An 18,030-nucleotide genomic window follows, 5' to 3' on the forward strand; every position below is an offset into this window, starting at 1 on the left:
TGTCCCTGCCCATGGCAGGGAGTGGAATGAAATGATCTTTAAAGTCCTTTTCAACTCAAACCATTCCATTATTCCACGACTTCAATCCCAGTTTTAAAGTCTGCAGCTGCAGCAAGGAGGTTATTTTCAGGAAACCTCACTTTTGGCCTCTGTCAGACTTGACAGTGTCCTTTTAGGAGCAGAGGGACAGTGACCACCCCAATCATGGGCACCCAGCTCAGAGTCCCAAAAAGCCTCTCTGGAGGTGTTCAGTGCAGTTCCTCAGGCAGGCAGGACCCACAGCCCCCCTCCCAGGGGTGTGTGCCAGACAGGGGGAGCAGGAATCTCTGGGAAGGAGAAATCAGAGGAGTGCTTAGGGAAGGGAATGTGCTGAGCACTCAGCTGGGCCCTGCAGGGCAGCCCTGCTGCTGCTGGGGCATGCACCTTCACCTCCCCACACCCTCCTGGCAGTGCCAGCAGCACAGCAAGCCCTGCTCCAGCAGAGCCCGTGGCTTGGGGATGGATCCCTCCCCTGGAGAATGCTGTGGACACAGCCTGGAGAGTGGCAATCCTGCAGGGAGGGGGAACCTTCACATCACCTTCACTCACCTCTGTGGGTGCAGGCTACCCCTGAATCCTGTGGGACGCTCAAAAAACCCACAAGGGCAAGGATGGGGTTGAGCTTTCTGCCAACAGCCACAAACCCAGCTCCATGTGAGGAGCCAGGAGCCTGGTCAGGGGTTTTAAAACCCACAAGGGCAAAGATGGGGTAGAGCTCTCTGCCAACAGCCTCACAAACCCAGCTCCATGTGAGGAGCCAGGAGCCTGGTCAGGGGTTTTTTCCCCCCTCTTCCTCTACAGGGTAATTACTCCCAGCAAACTCCATACACTTTAATTAAAATGACTGCAACACAAGAGCAAGTCACTTACAACTGTACATAGGGAGAGCTCTAAAAGCTTCAGTCACTGATAAGCATCTCCCTGAGATGGATCGTAATTGCTCCAGCACCGGCTGATCATTGCTGTTGTTTTGCCACTAATTCCATACCAGAGCAGGAAAGCCAGGATTGCAGGACACACTGAATTGCATAATTTTTTTTTCCTTTTTTTTATTTTTTATTTTTTATTTTTTTGCTGGTTTTCTTTCTGGCCAATTTAAAATTTGTCAAAGTCGGTCTTCTTCTGGATCACTGCCCTTTGATATTTCGCGCACTCCATTTGCCACAAACAAGCCGCAGGGCCGCAGTTCATGCTGACTCCAGCAGAAGCAGAGAAAGCTCCATTTATCTTACACTGCCTGCTGAATTCTTACTCATTAGCTGGGGGTTCACTGCCTCTCTTTAACCCCTGAGTGGCTGTCATCCCTCCCCGGAGCTCTGGGGAGCAGCACCGGGGAGCTGCTGTCCCACGAGCCCACGCCGGGGCCGGACGTGGCAGTTGGGGAGTGGGAGAGAGGGGAGGCTGGCAGATATCGGATCGTTTGACATAAATCTGTTCATTATCCATTCTGCAGCACCGTTGCTGAGATGTTGATTAGCCCCGTGGTTTATTAAAGTGTCACTCAGAGTGGGGCTGCTCCGGCGAGGGGCAGGGGGAGAGAGGGTGGCCCTTCTCCTGGCCCAGAGCACGTTCCCACCTGGAGCAGGTGTGCAGGGACAGCAGGGATCACCCAGAAACGTGGCAGCGGGGCAGCCTGCGAGCCTTGGGCCACAGTTTAAAATACAGAGACTCGATTTTAATTATTTCTTACAAACCATGCGGGAGTGGAGTGAAAGTAAGCCTCATGGTACAGGTTCTGTGCCTCGTGTCAGAGGGGCAGGGAAATGGGTGCAAAGATGGGCTGGGATGTGGCTGAAAGGAATGGCAGGATGGCTCCAGTTACAGCTGGCTATTGCATTTCCATGTTTCTTGTAGGAAAAAGGCAGCATCCAGTCATCACCTGGTGCACGTTGTGATGGTGGGAATGTCCTCCTTGCTGGTCCTGTGAGGTGTTCCTGAGTGCTGAATGCGCCTCTGGTTTCATTTATTTCATTTATTTAATTTCCTAGGACAGTCAGTCTGTGCTGCTGGGCTTGGTTCACACCTTACTTGGCTAAAGAGCGTCCAAAATTGCCTTTAAATTTCCAAATAAGGAGTGAACACTCAAGTATTCATCACTCGGCTCCACTTCAGCACAGCAGTTCCTCTCTGAAAATGGACATTTTGGGGTGCAGGACCAGAACTGACCTCCACTGCCAGTTTTTCAGGAAAACCTGGGAGGAGCACAGCTCTTCTGATTCCATCTCTCATGGGGTGTTGGATAAACACAGGTTGTAGCTTGGTTTTGTGGGTGATGCTGGTTTCAGTAGCAGCTTCCCTGTGCAGGTGCTGCTGCATTTAAATTGCTGTTCATTCACAATCACAAGGCTCCCAGAGCAAGCCCTGCTTTCTCTCAGCTCCTCCGTGGCACTTGGCACTGGGATATCCTCCCAGGAGGGCCGGGGGTAGGAATTTTTTGGGATTATGTCCCTGGCACACTTCAGCTGCTGGGAAATGAGACCTGAGGAGCAAAGAGAGGGAAGGGCCAGGGTGGGAATCCCAGGGATTCTGTACAAGGATATTTGCAGCCGGTGCCCGAGCTGGTGTGACCTTCACTGGCTGTTCATGCTGCACCTTTCTGACATAAATCCTGCTGAATATTTAGTGAAGCAATTACAGCCTGTCTCATTTAAAGAAACAAGAGACAGTCCAAAAATGCCTGTCTCTCCAGGGACGTGAGTGGCTCCCTGTGACCTTCCCTCTCCCCTCTGGAGCAGCTCCCTCCAGCTGGGCTGGGGGAGTTGCCTGGGCAGCCTGGACACCTTTGGCATTTTTGCTGCCTTTGCTGAATTTCATGGAATCCCAGGATGGCTGGGATTAGGAGGAACCCTAAAGCCCATCAGGGACACCTTCCATCATCCCAGGATGCCCCAAACTCCATCCAGCCTGGCCTTGGACACCTCCAGGGATCCAGGGGCAGCCCCAGCTGCTCTGGGCAGCCTGTGCCAGGGCCTGCCCACCCTGCCACCCTGATGTCTGGCAGCTGTTTTGCTCGAGGCAGGTGAGGGTCAGGTGGGAGGCTGTTGTTGCAGGTGTGGAGGTGAGCTGGGACCCAAAGCTGCTGCTGTCCCAGGGCATCTTTCCAGCTGGGTTAAGGCAGCTTTGCTGCTGATTCAAAAAGAAGAGAGGAAAGCTTGTAGAACCAAGAGGTGCTGGGGTGTTCCCTGCTGTGGGGGGCTCTGGGGTGTTGGGAACAGGATTGAGATGTTTCCCAGCCCCTTCCCACCCCAGCACTCTCCAGAGCCACGGTGATGTGGAGGCTGCAGTCCAGAGAAAGGTGACATTTCGTGGCACTGCAGGAGCCTGCCCTGTGCTCCCTGCCGGGGCAGGAAGGTCACTCGTGTTGCTGGTGCTGCCCCTCCTGGGTGCCAGGCTCTGTCCTCATGGACTGGGGCTGTCTCAGAGCTCTGCTCCTTTTGTTTCCCTATTGATTAGCAGCCAATCCATACCTAGAGGTCTATAATGCTCCTATGATTTAAACTTTAACAGTTTCATTAACTGTCAAGTACCTCTAGAGCAAAGGAATCCCATATTTTAACTCCCCTCTCCTTGCCAGGATAAGATTTGTGGAAGGAGGCTTCTTTTTTGCCTTTTTTTTTTTCCTTGTGAAATAAATAAATAAAGCCCAGGCTTTCTGAAAAACCCTGAGGCCTCGAGATCTGACTGGGAAAGAAAGAAAACCATTCCAAGATATTTAATTGTACAGGGGGCTTACGGGATTGATCGAGAGCTTAGCTTTTTACAATAGTCCAGTGAATAAGAAATGCTCCTGACAAACGATCGATGATGGGATAATCACTCTTTATCCCCCCTCCTCATTGTTACCTTCTTTCTTCCAGGAGAACAGGGTTCAGAAGTCAAAAATCTTTATAGACGCTGCTTTTAAATTAAGCAGAAAATAGACATTGACATATTTGTTAATCTCACCTAAATCATTACCGGGCCTGGCTGGGTGGACTCGCTGGCAGGGGCTGGAATTCACCGGCAGGGCTGCCTCGAGTGCTCGTGTTGCCATTAAAACCAGGGAGCCTGGGACTTCAACGTGGATAAATATAGATAATTTTTTATTCTGAAGGTTATAAGGGGAGCTTCTCTTAATTAAAACCTTCTTACCCGCATCCGAAGGGTTAGGTAACATTTGTATTGGTAGGCACAGGAAAAACATTCCTGCCCTGGGAAGGAGCTTTGCCTGGAGGGCCCGTGCCTTGGAAAAATGCAGCTGTGGGCTGTGAGAGCAGGCACTGGGGTGCTCGGGCCTCTGGGGAGCTCCTCCCTTGGGACCAGCAGCCTTGGATCATGTGTCTGTGGGAATGAGGCGTGGAAGGAGCAGCAGCATCCTGGGATGGAGCCCCCAGGATGCTGTCTCAGCTTCCAGCTGTGGTTTAGAGGCTTCCTGAGCACACATTAATATCTGCTCTTCATGCTCGGGAGCCTGTGCTGGAATCTCCGTGCCTGAATTTGTCTCATGACCCTCTGTGAGCACGTTTGGGCCCGGTGGCAGTGAATTCCAGCCTTGGATTCTGCCCTGGGTGAAGCTGCTCCCTCCTGGGGTTTCTGTAAAGCTTCTGCCCAGTGGTTTCAGCTGGGTTTGTTGGTTGGGGCTGCTCTGGCTTGCTGCTGAGATTGCAGAGCCCCTGGAGCGGGCTAAAGGAGAGCTTGCAGTGGTGAAGGTGCTGTGCCATGGTCTGCGTTTCCTGCTAAATGAACAGCAGTGTTGGGACATTATTCTCTTTTAGGAGTAAGTCCTGTAAATGTCACTTAATTGATGGCTTAGACCGTTGGCATTTAAATGGAACAGAGTTTCCATGGTGAAAACACCCTCAGAGCCCTCGCCTGAGTCTCTGTGGCACAAAATCCGGGCTGGACCAGGGATTTGCTGGGCACTGCTGGGAGCTGATGCTCTGGGGTTTGTCCTTTGGCTTTCCCAGGCTTTGGAGCTGCACCCCTGAGCTTCTCCTGGGGTCAGAGCTGGGTGTGCTTGCAGGCACCCCAGATCTGAGCCGGGTGTGGTTTCAGCCATCCGCAGGCTCTGAGCAGGGTGTGGTTTCAGGCCCCCCAGGTTTCCCCAGGCTCTGAGCTGTGTGTGGTTTCAGGTACCCCAGATCTGAGCTGTGTGTGCTTGCAGGCACCCCCGAGCTGAGCCCGGCTGACAGGAAGGAGCTGGAGGCCAAGCTGAAGGAGCGGGAGGAGTTCCTGGTGCCCATGTACCAGCAGGTGGCCATGCAGTTCGCTGACCTGCACGACACCCCCGGCAGGATGCAGGAGAAAGGGGCCATCACCGTGAGTGTCCCGCGGCCTCCCTGGCACGGGGCTGGGGCCAGACCCCCCGGGTGGGACAGGGTGGCATCCCCGGGGGAGTCCCCATCGAGTCCCTGGGTGTCCCTGTGGGAACGCGGCGTCTGTTCCCTGTGGGAACGCCGTGTGTCCGTCCCTGCTGTCCCTCACTGCTGTCCCCGTGCCTCGGGCAGGATGTCCTGGACTGGAAGACCTCCCGGACGTTCTTCTACTGGCGGCTGCGGCGGCTGCTGCTGGAGGAGGCCGTGAAGAGCAAGATCCACGAGGCCAACCCCGAGCTGACGGACGGGCAGATCCAGGCCATGCTGCGCCGCTGGTTCGTCGAGGTGGAGGGCACGGTCAAGGTCAGTCCTGGCTGGCACATCCTGCCAGGCTGGGGACGCTGCCCCCGTCCTCGGGGCCACCCGTGCCAGGGCTGCACCCCAGGGTGGGCACGGGCAGCAGGGACCGTGGGCATTCCTGCTCGGGCTGTGCTCAACCTGCAGGCTCTGAGGGCAGGGCAAGCTCTGGAGCTGCTCTTGGGTTGGTTTTGTCACAACCTCCAAGCTAGTTTTGTTTTGTTTTATTTTATTTTATTTTATTTTATTTTATTTTATTTTATTTTATTTTATTCTATTTTATTCTATTCTAGTCTATTTTATTCTATTTTATTATACTTTATTCTATTCTGGTTTTTTCTATTCTAGTCTAGTCTATTCTATTTTTTCTATTTTTTCTATTTTTTCTATTTTATTCTATTTTATTCTATTCTAGTCTACTCTATTCTATTGTTCTATTTTTCTATTTTATTCTATTTTATTTTTCTATTTTTTCTGTATTATTCTATTTTATTTTTCTATTTTTCTGTTTTATCCATTCTGTTTTATTTAATCTAATTTTATTTATACTGCTTAATTTTCTGTATTTATTTCATTTTCCTTTGTTACTTTATTACTTTATTTAATTTTTAAAATTTCATTTATTTGTTTCATTTTATTTTACTTTATGTTACTTTTATTTTACTTTGTTACTTTATTTATTTTACTTTATCTTATTTTACTTTATTTATTTTACTTATTTTACTTTATTTATTTTACTTTATTTTTTTTTAAATTCTATTTTATTTTAGTGTTTTATTTTTTAATTCTATTTTTTTTGTGTTCTGTTTTTGAAGTCCCCAGCCCCCAGGGGTTCCAGGGAAGGGGGGGATGCTCTCTGGAGGGCAGCAGCCTTTCCAAGGTAGAGCCTGAGCTCTCCAAAAGCAGGCAGCTCGTTAGCTAATACATTACACCAATCAAGGGGAGTTATCTTAAGCCACAATTAATCTGCTCCCTGGCATATGTTGATAGGGAAGCATCATGCTGTTTCTTAATTAAAAGCAAACGGATTAAAAATGATTAATAAGAGTATTAAATATTCTCCTAAACGAAAAGCTTTGGGATTCTTGGGCTTGGAGCTTTCCGCGGGGCTGGGGCTGTGGCATGAGGAGGAGCTGGGCTGTCCCCCCTGCCCTGGAAGCTCCTGGGCTGCAGGGAGCGCTGCTGCTGCCAGGGCCACGGCCAGGGGGCACAACTCCGAGTTCCTCTCGTGATGAGGAGAAAAACAACGAAACAGCAAAATCTTCCAGTGACATCACCGGGCTGAGGCAATCAGAGACATCGTGTGGAAGGAAAGAGAATGATCCTGGGGTTTCTGAGGCGTGTCAGGGGCTGGGGTGGGCTCCGCAAGCCAAATTCCTCCCTGGGAGGGCGGGCAGGGGTGCCCAGGGGCAGCCACAGCTCCTGCAGCTCCCTGGCAGTGCCCAAGGCCAGGCTGGACGGGGCTGGGAGCAGCCTGGCACAGTGGCAGGTGTCCCCTCTGCACAGCCTCTGACAGGAGGGGACAGCCAGGGGACAGGGACAGCAGCAGAGGGAACGGCCTCAGGCTGGGCCAGGGCAGGTCTGGGTTGGATATTGGGAAAACTCCTCCGTGGAAAAGGAATTTCCTCCGTGGAAAAGGAATTTCCTCCGTGGAAAATCAAAATCCTCCATGGAAAAGGAATTTCCTCTGTGGGAAGGGAAATTCCTCCTTGGGAAGGGAAAGTCCTCTATGGCTGTCCAGCCCTGGCACGGCTGCCCAGGGCAGCGCCGAGTCCCCATCCCTGCAGGGATTTGAAAGCTGTGTGACTGTGGCACTTGGGGACGTGGTCAGTGGTGGCCTTGGCAGTGCTGGGCAGTGGTGGGACTCGATGAGCTCAGGGGTTTTTCCAGCCCTGATGGCTCCGTGACTCCCTGGTTCTGTGTCCCAGGGGTGTGGCGGGGTCTGGCTGCAGCACGGGGTGCTCAGGAGGTGCCACCACGGTGTCACCACCCCCAGCTCATTGTCATTCTGCCTTTGACTTGGTTAGTGATAACAGAGAAGGATAGTGCACCTTTAAATGAGGAGCTTTGTGTTTAATTACCCAAATAAAATGACATAAATATGAATGAGTGCTAATGGCAGTACTTGCTTTTCCGGAAACCATTAACAAAACGATTCTTAAATGATTTGTAAAGAAAATGAGAGGAGAGGAGAGAAGGCTGTTAGGGGCTCACACTCCTGAGTTATTACACGGCCAACTATCTAGCAAATATCAGGTGAAATGATCTTGTGAAAGGCACAGGGGGGCTTGTGGCGGAGGGTCCAGGCACTCCAACCTGCTCTGCCTGCTGGGCCAGGGGTCCCAGCATTGCTGGGGCCACCAGCACAGGGGCAGGCTGGAGGGGATGGGGACTCACAGGTCCCCTGGTGATTCCCACTGGGACAATCCCCGGAGCAGCTGCATCTCAGGCCAGCCGTGTTCCACCAGAGTTTGGGGAGCTGATAACCAGGGAAACTGGGATTTATCTGGGACAGCTGCAGCTCGTTCCTGCAGCACTGACCCAGCACCTCCTTGGTCCCCTTCCATCACATTTATGGCAGGGTGCAAGAGGAATGAATGATCTTGACCTTGTGCTGATTGTTCGGGGTGTTTGTGGGGGTGCCCAGCCAGATGTGTCACCCACAGCTGCCAGGGCAGGACTGTGGGGTCGGTCTGGGGAGTGGCTCCGGGCTGAGCTGTGGGATTTTGGCAGGGCTACCTGTGGGACAGCAACAAGGACCTGGTGGAGTGGCTGGAGAAGCAGCTGACGGAGGAGGAGGGCGTTCGCTCGGTGGTGGAGGAGAACATCAAATACATCTCCAGGGATTACGTGCTCAAGCAGATCCGGAGGTGAGCAGGGAGGGGACCCGGGTGGCATCGGGGGTGGCTCCAGAGCTCCTGCCCTTGCTGCGGGGCACGCACTCAGGATTCCTCAGCCCAGCAGAGTGTCCCGAGCTGCTCCCAGCCCAGCCGGGGCCGTGTCCTCTCGCAGCCCCGCGCTGCGGCCCCCTGGAATCCCTGGCCCCCTGGAATCCTGCCGGGAGCTGCCTCGCTCACTCGGTGCCCTCTGTGCCCTCCGCAGCCTGGTCCAGGCCAACCCCGAGGTTGCCATGGATTCCATCGTGCACATGACCCAGCACATCTCCCCCACGCAGCGCGCCGAGGTCGTGCGGATCCTCTCCACAATGGACTCGCCCTCTTCCACGTAAGAGCCTCGGCTGCTCGGTGCCCCTGGAGCCGGGAACTGCCCTCGGCCTGCTCGGCCCCGTGCCGGGGAGGCTCCGGGAGCGCTGCTGCAGGGACAGTTGTATTCCTTCAAATCAGGCTGGCCAGAGGAAGCGTGTCCTTTGGCCAGGCACGCGAGGAACACGCATAAACACAAGCGCCTGCGGAACCGAGTCCCCGCTGTGCTCCTGTACCTTATTTATTGACCAGAGCGGGGCTGGGCGCTCCGTACCGCGAGGCCTTGGCGTGGCAGGGCCTGCAGGGACACCCCTGTCCTTCCAGGGACACCCCTGTCCCTGCAGGGACACCCTGCCCCTGCAGGGACACCCTGCCCTCCTCTCCTCTCCTCCCCGTGCCCGGCAGCGGCAGCTCCGTGCTGACAAGTGCCAACGTCCCCCCGTCCCCTCCGCGGGGACCCCGCAGCCCCTGGCTCTGTCTCTGGTGATTCGTGTGTCACCCTCTGTCAGTGGTGATTTGATTTGTGTGCCCCGCGTCCGTCTCGTCTCCTAGGTAGAGGAAAACCAGCCTTTAGCTGCTGTGGCCAGGGCTGTCCCCGTGCCCCCAGGAGGCTCCCAGGCTCCCCAGGGCTGTGCAGGTTTTTGGGGGGCAGGATTTTGGGGGCTGAACCCCTGTCGCTTTGCCTTTGTGCCCAATTCCTTTAGAGCAGGCTGTGAATTTTGTGGAAGGCCCTTCTGGGAGGAGGCACAAGAGACCAAAGTGCAGCTGCTCAGCCTTTCTGCTCTCCCTTGGCTGCCGTTTCCAGGGCTGAGGGTGGGATCCTTCCAGGGCGCTGTGGATCCCTGGTGGGAGTGCTCATCCCTTCCCCGTGGGCAGCGGGAGGCAGGTCCAGGAGCTGAGGTGAGGCAGGAGAAAGGACAGAGCCAAATCCCCCCGTGGGGCTGGAGCTGCAGAAGGAAATCTGTCTGAGGATCTGAGGAGAGCTTTCTCCACCATCCTGCCCTGTCCCAGAGCTGCCTGGCCGTGGCTGGGGAGGAGCCACTCCTACCTGGGAATGTGGGAAAATGTTGGATTTGGACTCTCAGTGCAGTGGCCAGGAAGGATTGGGTGGCAGGTGAGTGCAGGAAGGGGTGGCAGCTGCCCAGGTCCCCCCAGGCTAGCCCAGATGCCCAACTTCTTTCTACAGGTTTTTTATGTAACAAAAGCTCAGAGAAGCTGCAGTGCTGGAGGGAAGCACAGCCCAGCCCTCACACACAGCTCCTGTGCAGAGCTGGGTCTGGGCTCTCCCGGGCTCACCAGTGATGGTCCTGGAAAGAATTTCAGCTTTTGCAGCCCCTCCTTCAGTCCAGCAGGAAGGGCTGCAGGTCAGGAGTACGGTACATCAGAAGGGCTGTTCACGAGAGAATCAATCCATGCTGCTGCCAGTGCCTCTCTCCTCTCCCTGTTTCCTCCCGAAGTGCAATGCAGCCCTTCTGCCTGTGCTGCCAGTGACTGGAGGTGCCAGCCCGGGGTCGCTGCTCCCCTGCCCGTGGCCAGCAGAGCTCGGCCACCTGCAGGATTTGCTTTTTCTTAATAGTTAAGAACCCTAATTTGATTGAAGAGATTTTTTTTTTCCACTAGAGCCCCCTGAACAAGCCCCAAAGATGCTTTTGCTTACGCCAGGGTGGGCTGCAGCAGGACACACAGAGAATGTGTCAGCCAGGCAGGACCGGGACCTGTGGGGCTCCTCCCTGGTCACCGGGATCCCCCCCGGTGGTGTCACCAGAGTCCCTTTTCCAGGACAGCTGCAGGTGCAGCGGGAGGTGTCCCTGTGCCCACTCTGCACAGCCTCGTGCAGAGCAGCCCCCGTTTCAGTGTTACAGCACCGGCTCGGCCTCGCTTCATCCGGGGGTAAAGCAGCTCCAAAAAAATCTGTTGGGTGACATCGGGGTCTGGCACTGGCCCTGGGGGCTCTGGGCCAGCTGGGGCCCTGTGGCAGCAGCACCTGCGATGTCCCCAGGTGTGTGGGGGTCACCGTGTGGGGGAAACCCCCTGGGTACGAACGGTTCTCGCTGGTGCTGAAGTATTTCACTTACCTCAATTTCTTTTAATAAAAAGAATGAATTACAGCTCTGTTGATGTGAGTGGAGTCTGTCACCCCTGTCCTGGGGCACCTGAGGCCAGGACAGAGAGGGCTCTGTGGAACCCTCCAGGTCAGCTGTGCCCTCCCCTGAGGTCCCAGCTCTGCCCCATCCCGGGTCCCCGCTGCCCCCAGGTGTCTCCAGGCCTGCTGGTCCCATCCTCCAGTGTCACCCTCACCATCACAGTGAAGGGACAGGCAGGGAATAAACCCCAACCCCAGTGACTGCTGCTGAGGTGGGAGAACTGCAGGACCCTCTTCCAGGGCTGCTGTGTGGGCAGGGATGGCTGGGCTGATGATCTTGGAGACCTTTTCCAGCCCCAGCAGGACTTTGGCTAGAGGATGTCCCTGGGCACTGATCCACAAACACCCTTTGGAGGTGTCCCCATGAAAGGTGAGACTGAAACGTGCCCACGAGAGCCACCACGCCTCCAGCAGTTATTTTTTTGCATTTCTCAGACCAGACTCATGACAGTTACAATTTGGGGGATGGTGAGGGGACAGACCCTACTGAACTCCAGCACCACGTTTAAAACTCTTTAGCCTAAAATATCTCCATATTAAAATGCCAAGAAAAGACAAACCAAAGCTGTAAGCTCTCCAAAGCCCAAGATCAAAGTGCCATCATCTTTTAATGTAAACCTTTTGTTGCATCAACAGTCTTAAGAGGGATGAGAGACATCAAAATAAAAACTGAGACAAACTGGGGCTTTGTGGCTGTTTTTTGTTTTAGTCTCTTCTCTCAATTTGGGCCATGAAATAGGTCAGCTCCATTACTGATCAGCCTTCCCACAAATATTTAAAACAAATTGAATTGCACACCCAATACCCATCACAATTACGCCAGGCACAATAACTAAATTAGCAATTCAACAAAATAATTGGAAATGCGATTCTCTCCATTCCAGAGCCTCCCCCGGGGCTTTGGCCGATCTATGGGGGGAAAACTCTGCTTTACTAATTCTGCAGCTAATTAGAGACACACTTGTAAATGAAGTTGTTTGTCTGAAAGTTGAAATTCTTGGCTGTGGCGGGGTTGGGGGGAGAGGATTAACGCAACCCTCTGTCCCTCCCTCTGCACACCCCCGTCCCCAAAACACCTCCGAGTGTTCTGCTAAGGTGTAATGCCCATTTCTGGAGGTACTAATTAGCAGCTGTATCATGAATTAATAAAGAATTAATATTCTGTTGGAGGGGGGGAAAGGGAAGATCTCACTCACTGGTAATTGGCAGCATTAGGAAATCTTGGTGGCAATCACCCTGGTTCTTTCTGTGTGCCCAGGAACGCTCAGGGAGCTGTGCCCGTGCAGGACACCATCACCCAGAGCAGCCTGGGGACACGGGACAGGCACTGTCCCCCTGTGCCCGTGCAGGACACCATCACCTGGGGCAGCCTGGGGACATGGGACAGGCACTGTCCCCCTGTGCCCGTGCAGGACACCATCACCTGGGGCAGCCTGGGGACATGGGACAGGCACTGTCCCCCTGTGCCCGTGCAGGACACCATCCACCATCACCCAGGGCAGCCTGGGGACACGGGACAGGCACTGTCCCCCTGTGCCCGTGCAGGACACCATCACGTGGGGCAGCCTGGGGACACGAGGCAGGCACTGTCCCCCTGCTCCTGTCCCCCCATGGCAGAGCCCCTCGGGCTGCCCTCTGCCTGCACGCCCCCTCACCAGGCAGGGTCCCTTTCCCTGCCGAGCCAGCGCTGCCCTCTGCAGCCAGGTCAGTCTGGCACCCCTGTGCCTGTCCCCGTGTCCCCGTGTCCCCGGGCCAGGTGGTGGCAGCCGCGGGGATGGGAGCGGCTGCTGAAACGCTGATAAGTGAATTCCAAGGCGCTGCTCAGCGCGGCTCGGGCTCTTATCTCCCCACAACAGCGAGAAATCATCACACGGGAAAGCGGCTCCTGCTGCCCCGAAAAACCAGAGAGCCCCGGGGCTGCAGGGGACACAGGACACGGGAGAGGTGGCACAGAGCACACAGGAGGCACAGAGGACACCGGAGTCACACGGGAGGGGTGGCACAGGTGGCACACAGGGGTGGCACAGGTGACACAGGTGGCACAGAGGACACAGGAATCACACGGGAGAGGTGGCACAGGTGACACAGGAGGCACAGAGGACACCGGAGTCACACGGGAGGGGTGGCACAGGTGCCACAGGTGTCACACAGGAGGGGTGGCACAGCTGAGGGCAGCACCAAGCTGGGCCAGCCCCAAGGGCCCCTTCAGTGTGTGCTCAGCAGCCAGGACGGGCACTGGGAGCTCTGGTGCCTGCACGGGAGCACCTTCCCTCTGTTTTAAGGCCACGTTAATTATGGAAATGACATTTAAATCCCCTGCACTGGTGAGGAATGAAGTCAATATGCAGCCAAGCACCAGAGCAGGGCGCTGAACCCCCCCAGCCCCCAAATCCCCAAGGTTTTAGCACAGCTGTGGGGGACCCAGCTGCAGGGGGGCTGGATTGTGTTCCTCCCCCCACACCGTGCCCAGGCTGCAACATCAAGGTCAGGAATTTAAAGGGAGTAGTTAAAAATGGATTTTCTTTGGGAGGAAGCGTTCCAGGCTCACTCTTCCCTCTGGTTTAGCAGGGTTTGGGGCTCCTTCAGGGAGGATTCTGGGGACAAACCAGAGGCTGGAGAGAGCTGGCTCTGCTGCTGGGCAGCCTGAGGGCAGGAGCAGCTGGGAGAGCACCAGGAGCTCCATCCCAGCTCCTAATCCTGCTCTGGTTCTTCTCCCTTCGTGACTTTTCCAAACAGCGACCGGTACAGCTCCGTTCTGGGGAAAAGAGGGAGAGGGGAAAGTTACTTTGCAAGGTCAAAAGGGAAGCAAAATGCTGCCACAAACCCTCCACTCCTTCAGCAGAAAGGCCTGGCGTAATTAAAAATGCATTTGAGAATCTTTATTAATAAAGACAGGCAGAGGAGGGAAGTGGTGTGAGCCCAGTCCCAGGCAGGGCAGAAATATGGAAATATTCCAGGGTGCCTGGATGTTGGATCTCCAGAGAATGAGGGCTTCTGTAAGTTTGCCCTTTCCAGACAGGCTCTTCAAGTAAGAAAACAAGATTGAATATTTTAATAGGATGTCCGGGGCTGCGAGGAGGATTCAATCACACAGCCAACGTGGGGCTGTAATTTAGTTTTCATACATTTTCTTGGACAGTACTTGAAAAACAATGAAAATGACCCAGCAACAAGATTCCAATTAATATCCCATGTGCAGCAATTCCGATAACAGGAGCGAATTTCCCTTCAAAAAATTAAAAAAGAAAAGTGGGCTGGTGTTATTTATCTTTAATTTTAGAAGCAGAGAACGTGAGCTGGGAGAAGGGAGGGATTCTCATGAAGCAGGCAATTCTGGCACGGGGGGAAGAGCTGGATTTCACACCTGGAGGGGAGTGCTGGCTGCACAACGGGGTTTTCCCTTCCAAGCACAGCAGTATTTGGGTTTGGGTTTGGCTGCTTGCAGACACCTCCCTGGGAGGGTTCCAAAGGAGGAATTCCATGTTCAGCAGCGATGGCAGAGAAACTTCCCCAGGAGGAAGGGCAGGAATGAAACCTCAGGGCCAGCAGGGCAGGATGGACAGACAGAGTTTTGTCCTGCCCGCAGGGAACAGCCTCAAACCTTCCCCAAAAACCACCCTGAGGGAATCTGGGAAGTCCTTGTCCCCTCTCCAGGCTCTCTAGGCCCTTGTCCCTCCCACATCCACTCCTTTTTCCATCCCCAGGAATGTGAGGGAGCTCCAAACCAAGGTGCACATTTTGGGGAACCCCAGGGAACGACTCAGAGAGAGCAAAGCTTCTGTGTCTGCTCTGCAGCCCTTCCCACCGGGGCAGAACCCAGGGGGAGAATTCCTGGGGTTTTATCCTCATTTTTGTGGGTTTGATGCTCTCCTGTGGGTGCAGGAGCTCAGGGACTGATGCAGAATTTGCTCCAACCCCACAGATTTTAAACAAACAGCCATTTCTCAAGCAAGCAGGGCCTGGGGAGATTTCAAGGAAGAATTTCTCTTTGCTGGCAGAGCCATGTTTGCTGGCACTGGCAGGCTGGGACAGGTTTTGGGGTCAGGGGGGTTCCCTCATCCTCCCAGGAATGGCACGAGGAATGGGATGGAGCAGAATCCAGGGGATCCTCCTGGATAATGACACAGCAGGGACAGACAGCCTGGCAGAAGGATGAGCAACCAGGTAACCCCAGCACCCCCAAAACAGGGCAAACATTTCACCCTGAAAATAAAATATAGAACACCCCAACCCTTTTCCCCCCTGTCCTCATCAGCCAGGCTCCCTTTCCCTTCCAGCCTCTCCCTCAGCAGGATTTAACCATGCAGAGAGTAAAACTCATCAATCCTCCAGGTTTAACCTTGTCTGTGTTTCAATTCACCAGGGTAAGTGCAGATTTTAATACTTTCAGCCCCCTTAAGGCTATATGCATAATGAACTCGGATTTTGGTTAAAAAAACAGAAACATTTCTCTCCTCCACCCCCAGATCTGCAGCACCAGGGCCGAGGCAGGGGCTGTGACAGCCAGTGCCACCTGGGGAGAGGGGACCCGAGCAGGGGAGGGGAGGCACAGCCTGGGCAGGGCATTCCCACAGCTCCCAACCAGCCCCGGCCTCAGCAGCTCCACACAGGCTCTGCCCTGAATCAAAACTGAACTCTGCCTTTACTGCGAGCCACAAAAGCAAGTAATGAGCACTAACATTTTTATTTCTTTTAAACTGTCACTTAGGCTGCAGAGGGGATAATTACCTATTTCCACCGCAGTAAGGTTTTATCACCCTTGGTGAGGCATTTTCTAATTTAATATTTTTACTGTATTATCATAAAACCTGTTTCTGGAAAAAATGATCAGGAACCTCACAGCCATTTGCCATCAAGCATGTGTGGGTAAGCACCTTGGCTTAATTATTTATGCATCTCTTCCGGAGGCAGGGATGGCACCTCCTGGACACTGCTGCTTCCAGGTCAGAAATACCACTTTGAAACATGAAATAAAAGCAGCTACAGCCAGCCCAGGTGCTCAGAGGGGTTCTTGCCCCTCCAAACCCCCACAGACATTTCATAGGCACAACAGGGAGAAAGGAGTGCCCTGGGTAAATATGAACAGCTGCAGCTGTTATGTTTAATATATTTATATTTATATTTTATATTTACATTTAGTAAATCTCCATGAAGCATCAAAATATAAACCCCAGAAACTCCAAAATATAAATCCCCAAAATATAAATCCCAAAACTCGAAAATACAAACCCCAAAAACTCCAAAATATAAACCCCAAAAACTCCAAAATATAAACCCCAAAAACTCCAAAATATAAACCCCAAAAACTCCAAAATATAAACCCCAAAAACTCCAAAATACAAACCCCAGAAACTCCAAAATATAAATCCCCAAAATATAAACCCCAGAAACTCCAAAATACAAACCCCAAAAACTCCAAATTATAAATCCCAAAACCTCTCAGCAGACCCCCAGGAATCTCCCCTGCCCCCTGCAGCAGCACCAACCACTCCACATGGAGGGGAGCAGCCAGTGCTGGGCTCTGCTGAGCAGCTGCAGCCATATTACTGCCTTTTTAAAATATAATTGTGTAAACCAGTGGAAGAACAGTACTAAAGGGGGAAATTCAGTTTCTGGGGGGTGTTTTTTTATTAAAATAGCAACAGTGCTCCAGTCGCTGCTGTGCTCTTCAGTAAAAACACCCTCCAACCAATTTCTCTGCCTTTTCCCAAGCACCTTTTACTTCTTCTCTTCTTCTACCAAAAAAAAAAAAGATAATTTAGAATATGCCACAAGCAGTAGTGAAATGAGTACATCCCCCACTCCTACTGCCATCCTCCACTGGGAACTATGAATTTTTAATTCACAAAAACTGGAAAAGAAGATGGAACAGAAGCACCTGTGGAAAACACAACTCCTGATGGGAACTGAAGCTGGCTGATGGTTTCCTTGGAAAACTTTCTGTGTGTACCAGGCTGGCTCAGCACAGGGGGCTGCTAACACCAAGTTTTGGGGTTCAATCCATGGATCATTCCCTGAAGAACTGGACCTGATGATCCACGTGCTCCCTCCTGTGAAGTGTTTTGTCCAGTGGTGTGAAATTCAGATTAAAGTGCCCAGCAAGCACAGCAGGTACCAGGAAGACAAAACAAATCTGGAGCCTTGATTGTCTCAATAAAAATGAGTATTTCTCTCAAAAAATGAAAGGAAAGGAACAGGAATTCCAGGGGAGCTTGGTGTGCTCAGTGCCCAGGGGGTTTTACCCACCCCAAACCCCAGGCATTGCTGCTCCCAGGAAGGCAGAAGAGGCTGAAATCATTCATTCCCAGTTTCTACTCCAAGGCTGCCCCAGCTCCCAGTCCAACCCCAGAGCAAAGAGGGCTCTGCTGTGCCCTCCCAGAGCTGCCAGCCCTCACTCCTGCTCCAGCATTCCCCGTGGGAGCACTGGGATGGCTTCCAGGGCTTGTGGGGCTGCTGCAGCCCCAGGAGCTGGCACTCACCCTCTTCCCAAAATCCTGGCCATAAATCCCTGGCCAGGCAGCCCCACAGGCCCTCCCAGCTCCTGGAGGAGCTCCCAAAGGCTGCTGCAGTCCCTCCCTGCCAGGCCCTTGGTGCTCTGCAGATGCTTTTACCCCACGGCTTTAAATCACAGGAGGTGACAAGTGACCTCTGGCCCGTCCCCTGAGAGCAGGCCCGGGCTTTATAAATATTGCAGAGCTGCTTCTGGCCCCAGACAAAGGCACAGGGCACATCTGGAGGGGCTGGACGTGGGGACGGGGCAAGCAGGGGGCACAGCAGAGAGATGGAGCTCAGGGCACTGTCCCCAGGCACGGCCAGCCCCGGGGCATCCCTGCTCCCCCTGAACTCCCACACCCCCTCATGGCTCACCTCCTGCCCAGCCCGGGCTCAGGGCACACACAGGGGGCACAGGGGGAGCCTCTCCCACCCCGATTTTGGTCCCAGTCCCGTTGCCACAGCAGCTTGTGCAGCACAAAGCACAGGAGAGGCAGGGAAG

The 18,030-nt window shown here is 53.5% G+C and overlaps 2 protein-coding genes across 10 annotated transcripts in view; one reads left to right on the forward strand and one right to left on the reverse strand.

Annotated features, from left to right (window-relative positions):
* ACACA (acetyl-CoA carboxylase alpha) overlaps window positions 1-11,001 on the forward strand; it is a 98,025-nt gene extending 87,024 nt beyond the window's left edge. For all 7 annotated transcript variants that reach the window (XM_038157613.1, XM_038157614.1, XM_038157616.1 and 4 more), the window contains 4 exons: window positions 5,183-5,337; window positions 5,526-5,696; window positions 8,424-8,560; window positions 8,793-11,001. In XM_038157613.1, coding sequence (XP_038013541.1) covers window positions 5,183-5,337; window positions 5,526-5,696; window positions 8,424-8,560; window positions 8,793-8,919 — 590 coding nt within the window. In that variant the 3' untranslated portion in view covers window positions 8,920-11,001. The remainder of the gene's footprint in view (window positions 1-5,182; window positions 5,338-5,525; window positions 5,697-8,423; window positions 8,561-8,792) is intronic.
* Window positions 11,002-11,722: 721 nt separating this feature from the next.
* AATF (apoptosis antagonizing transcription factor) overlaps window positions 11,723-18,030 on the reverse strand; it is a 37,709-nt gene continuing 31,401 nt past the window's right edge. Inside the window, exons 12-13 of one of the 3 annotated variants that reach the window (XM_038157621.1) lie at window positions 12,593-13,791; window positions 11,723-12,459 (exon numbers count right to left, since the gene is read on the reverse strand). In XM_038157621.1, coding sequence (XP_038013549.1) covers window positions 13,728-13,791 — 64 coding nt within the window. In that variant the 3' untranslated portion in view covers window positions 11,723-12,459; window positions 12,593-13,727. Of the gene's footprint in view, window positions 12,460-12,529; window positions 13,792-16,500; window positions 16,772-18,030 lie in introns of those variants that run through there. The other 2 variants (XM_038157620.1, XM_038157619.1) reach the window with 2 other exon arrangements.

This window comes from Motacilla alba, chromosome 19, assembly GCF_015832195.1.
Source record: "Motacilla alba alba isolate MOTALB_02 chromosome 19, Motacilla_alba_V1.0_pri, whole genome shotgun sequence".
NCBI lineage: Eukaryota > Metazoa > Chordata > Aves > Passeriformes > Motacillidae > Motacilla > Motacilla alba.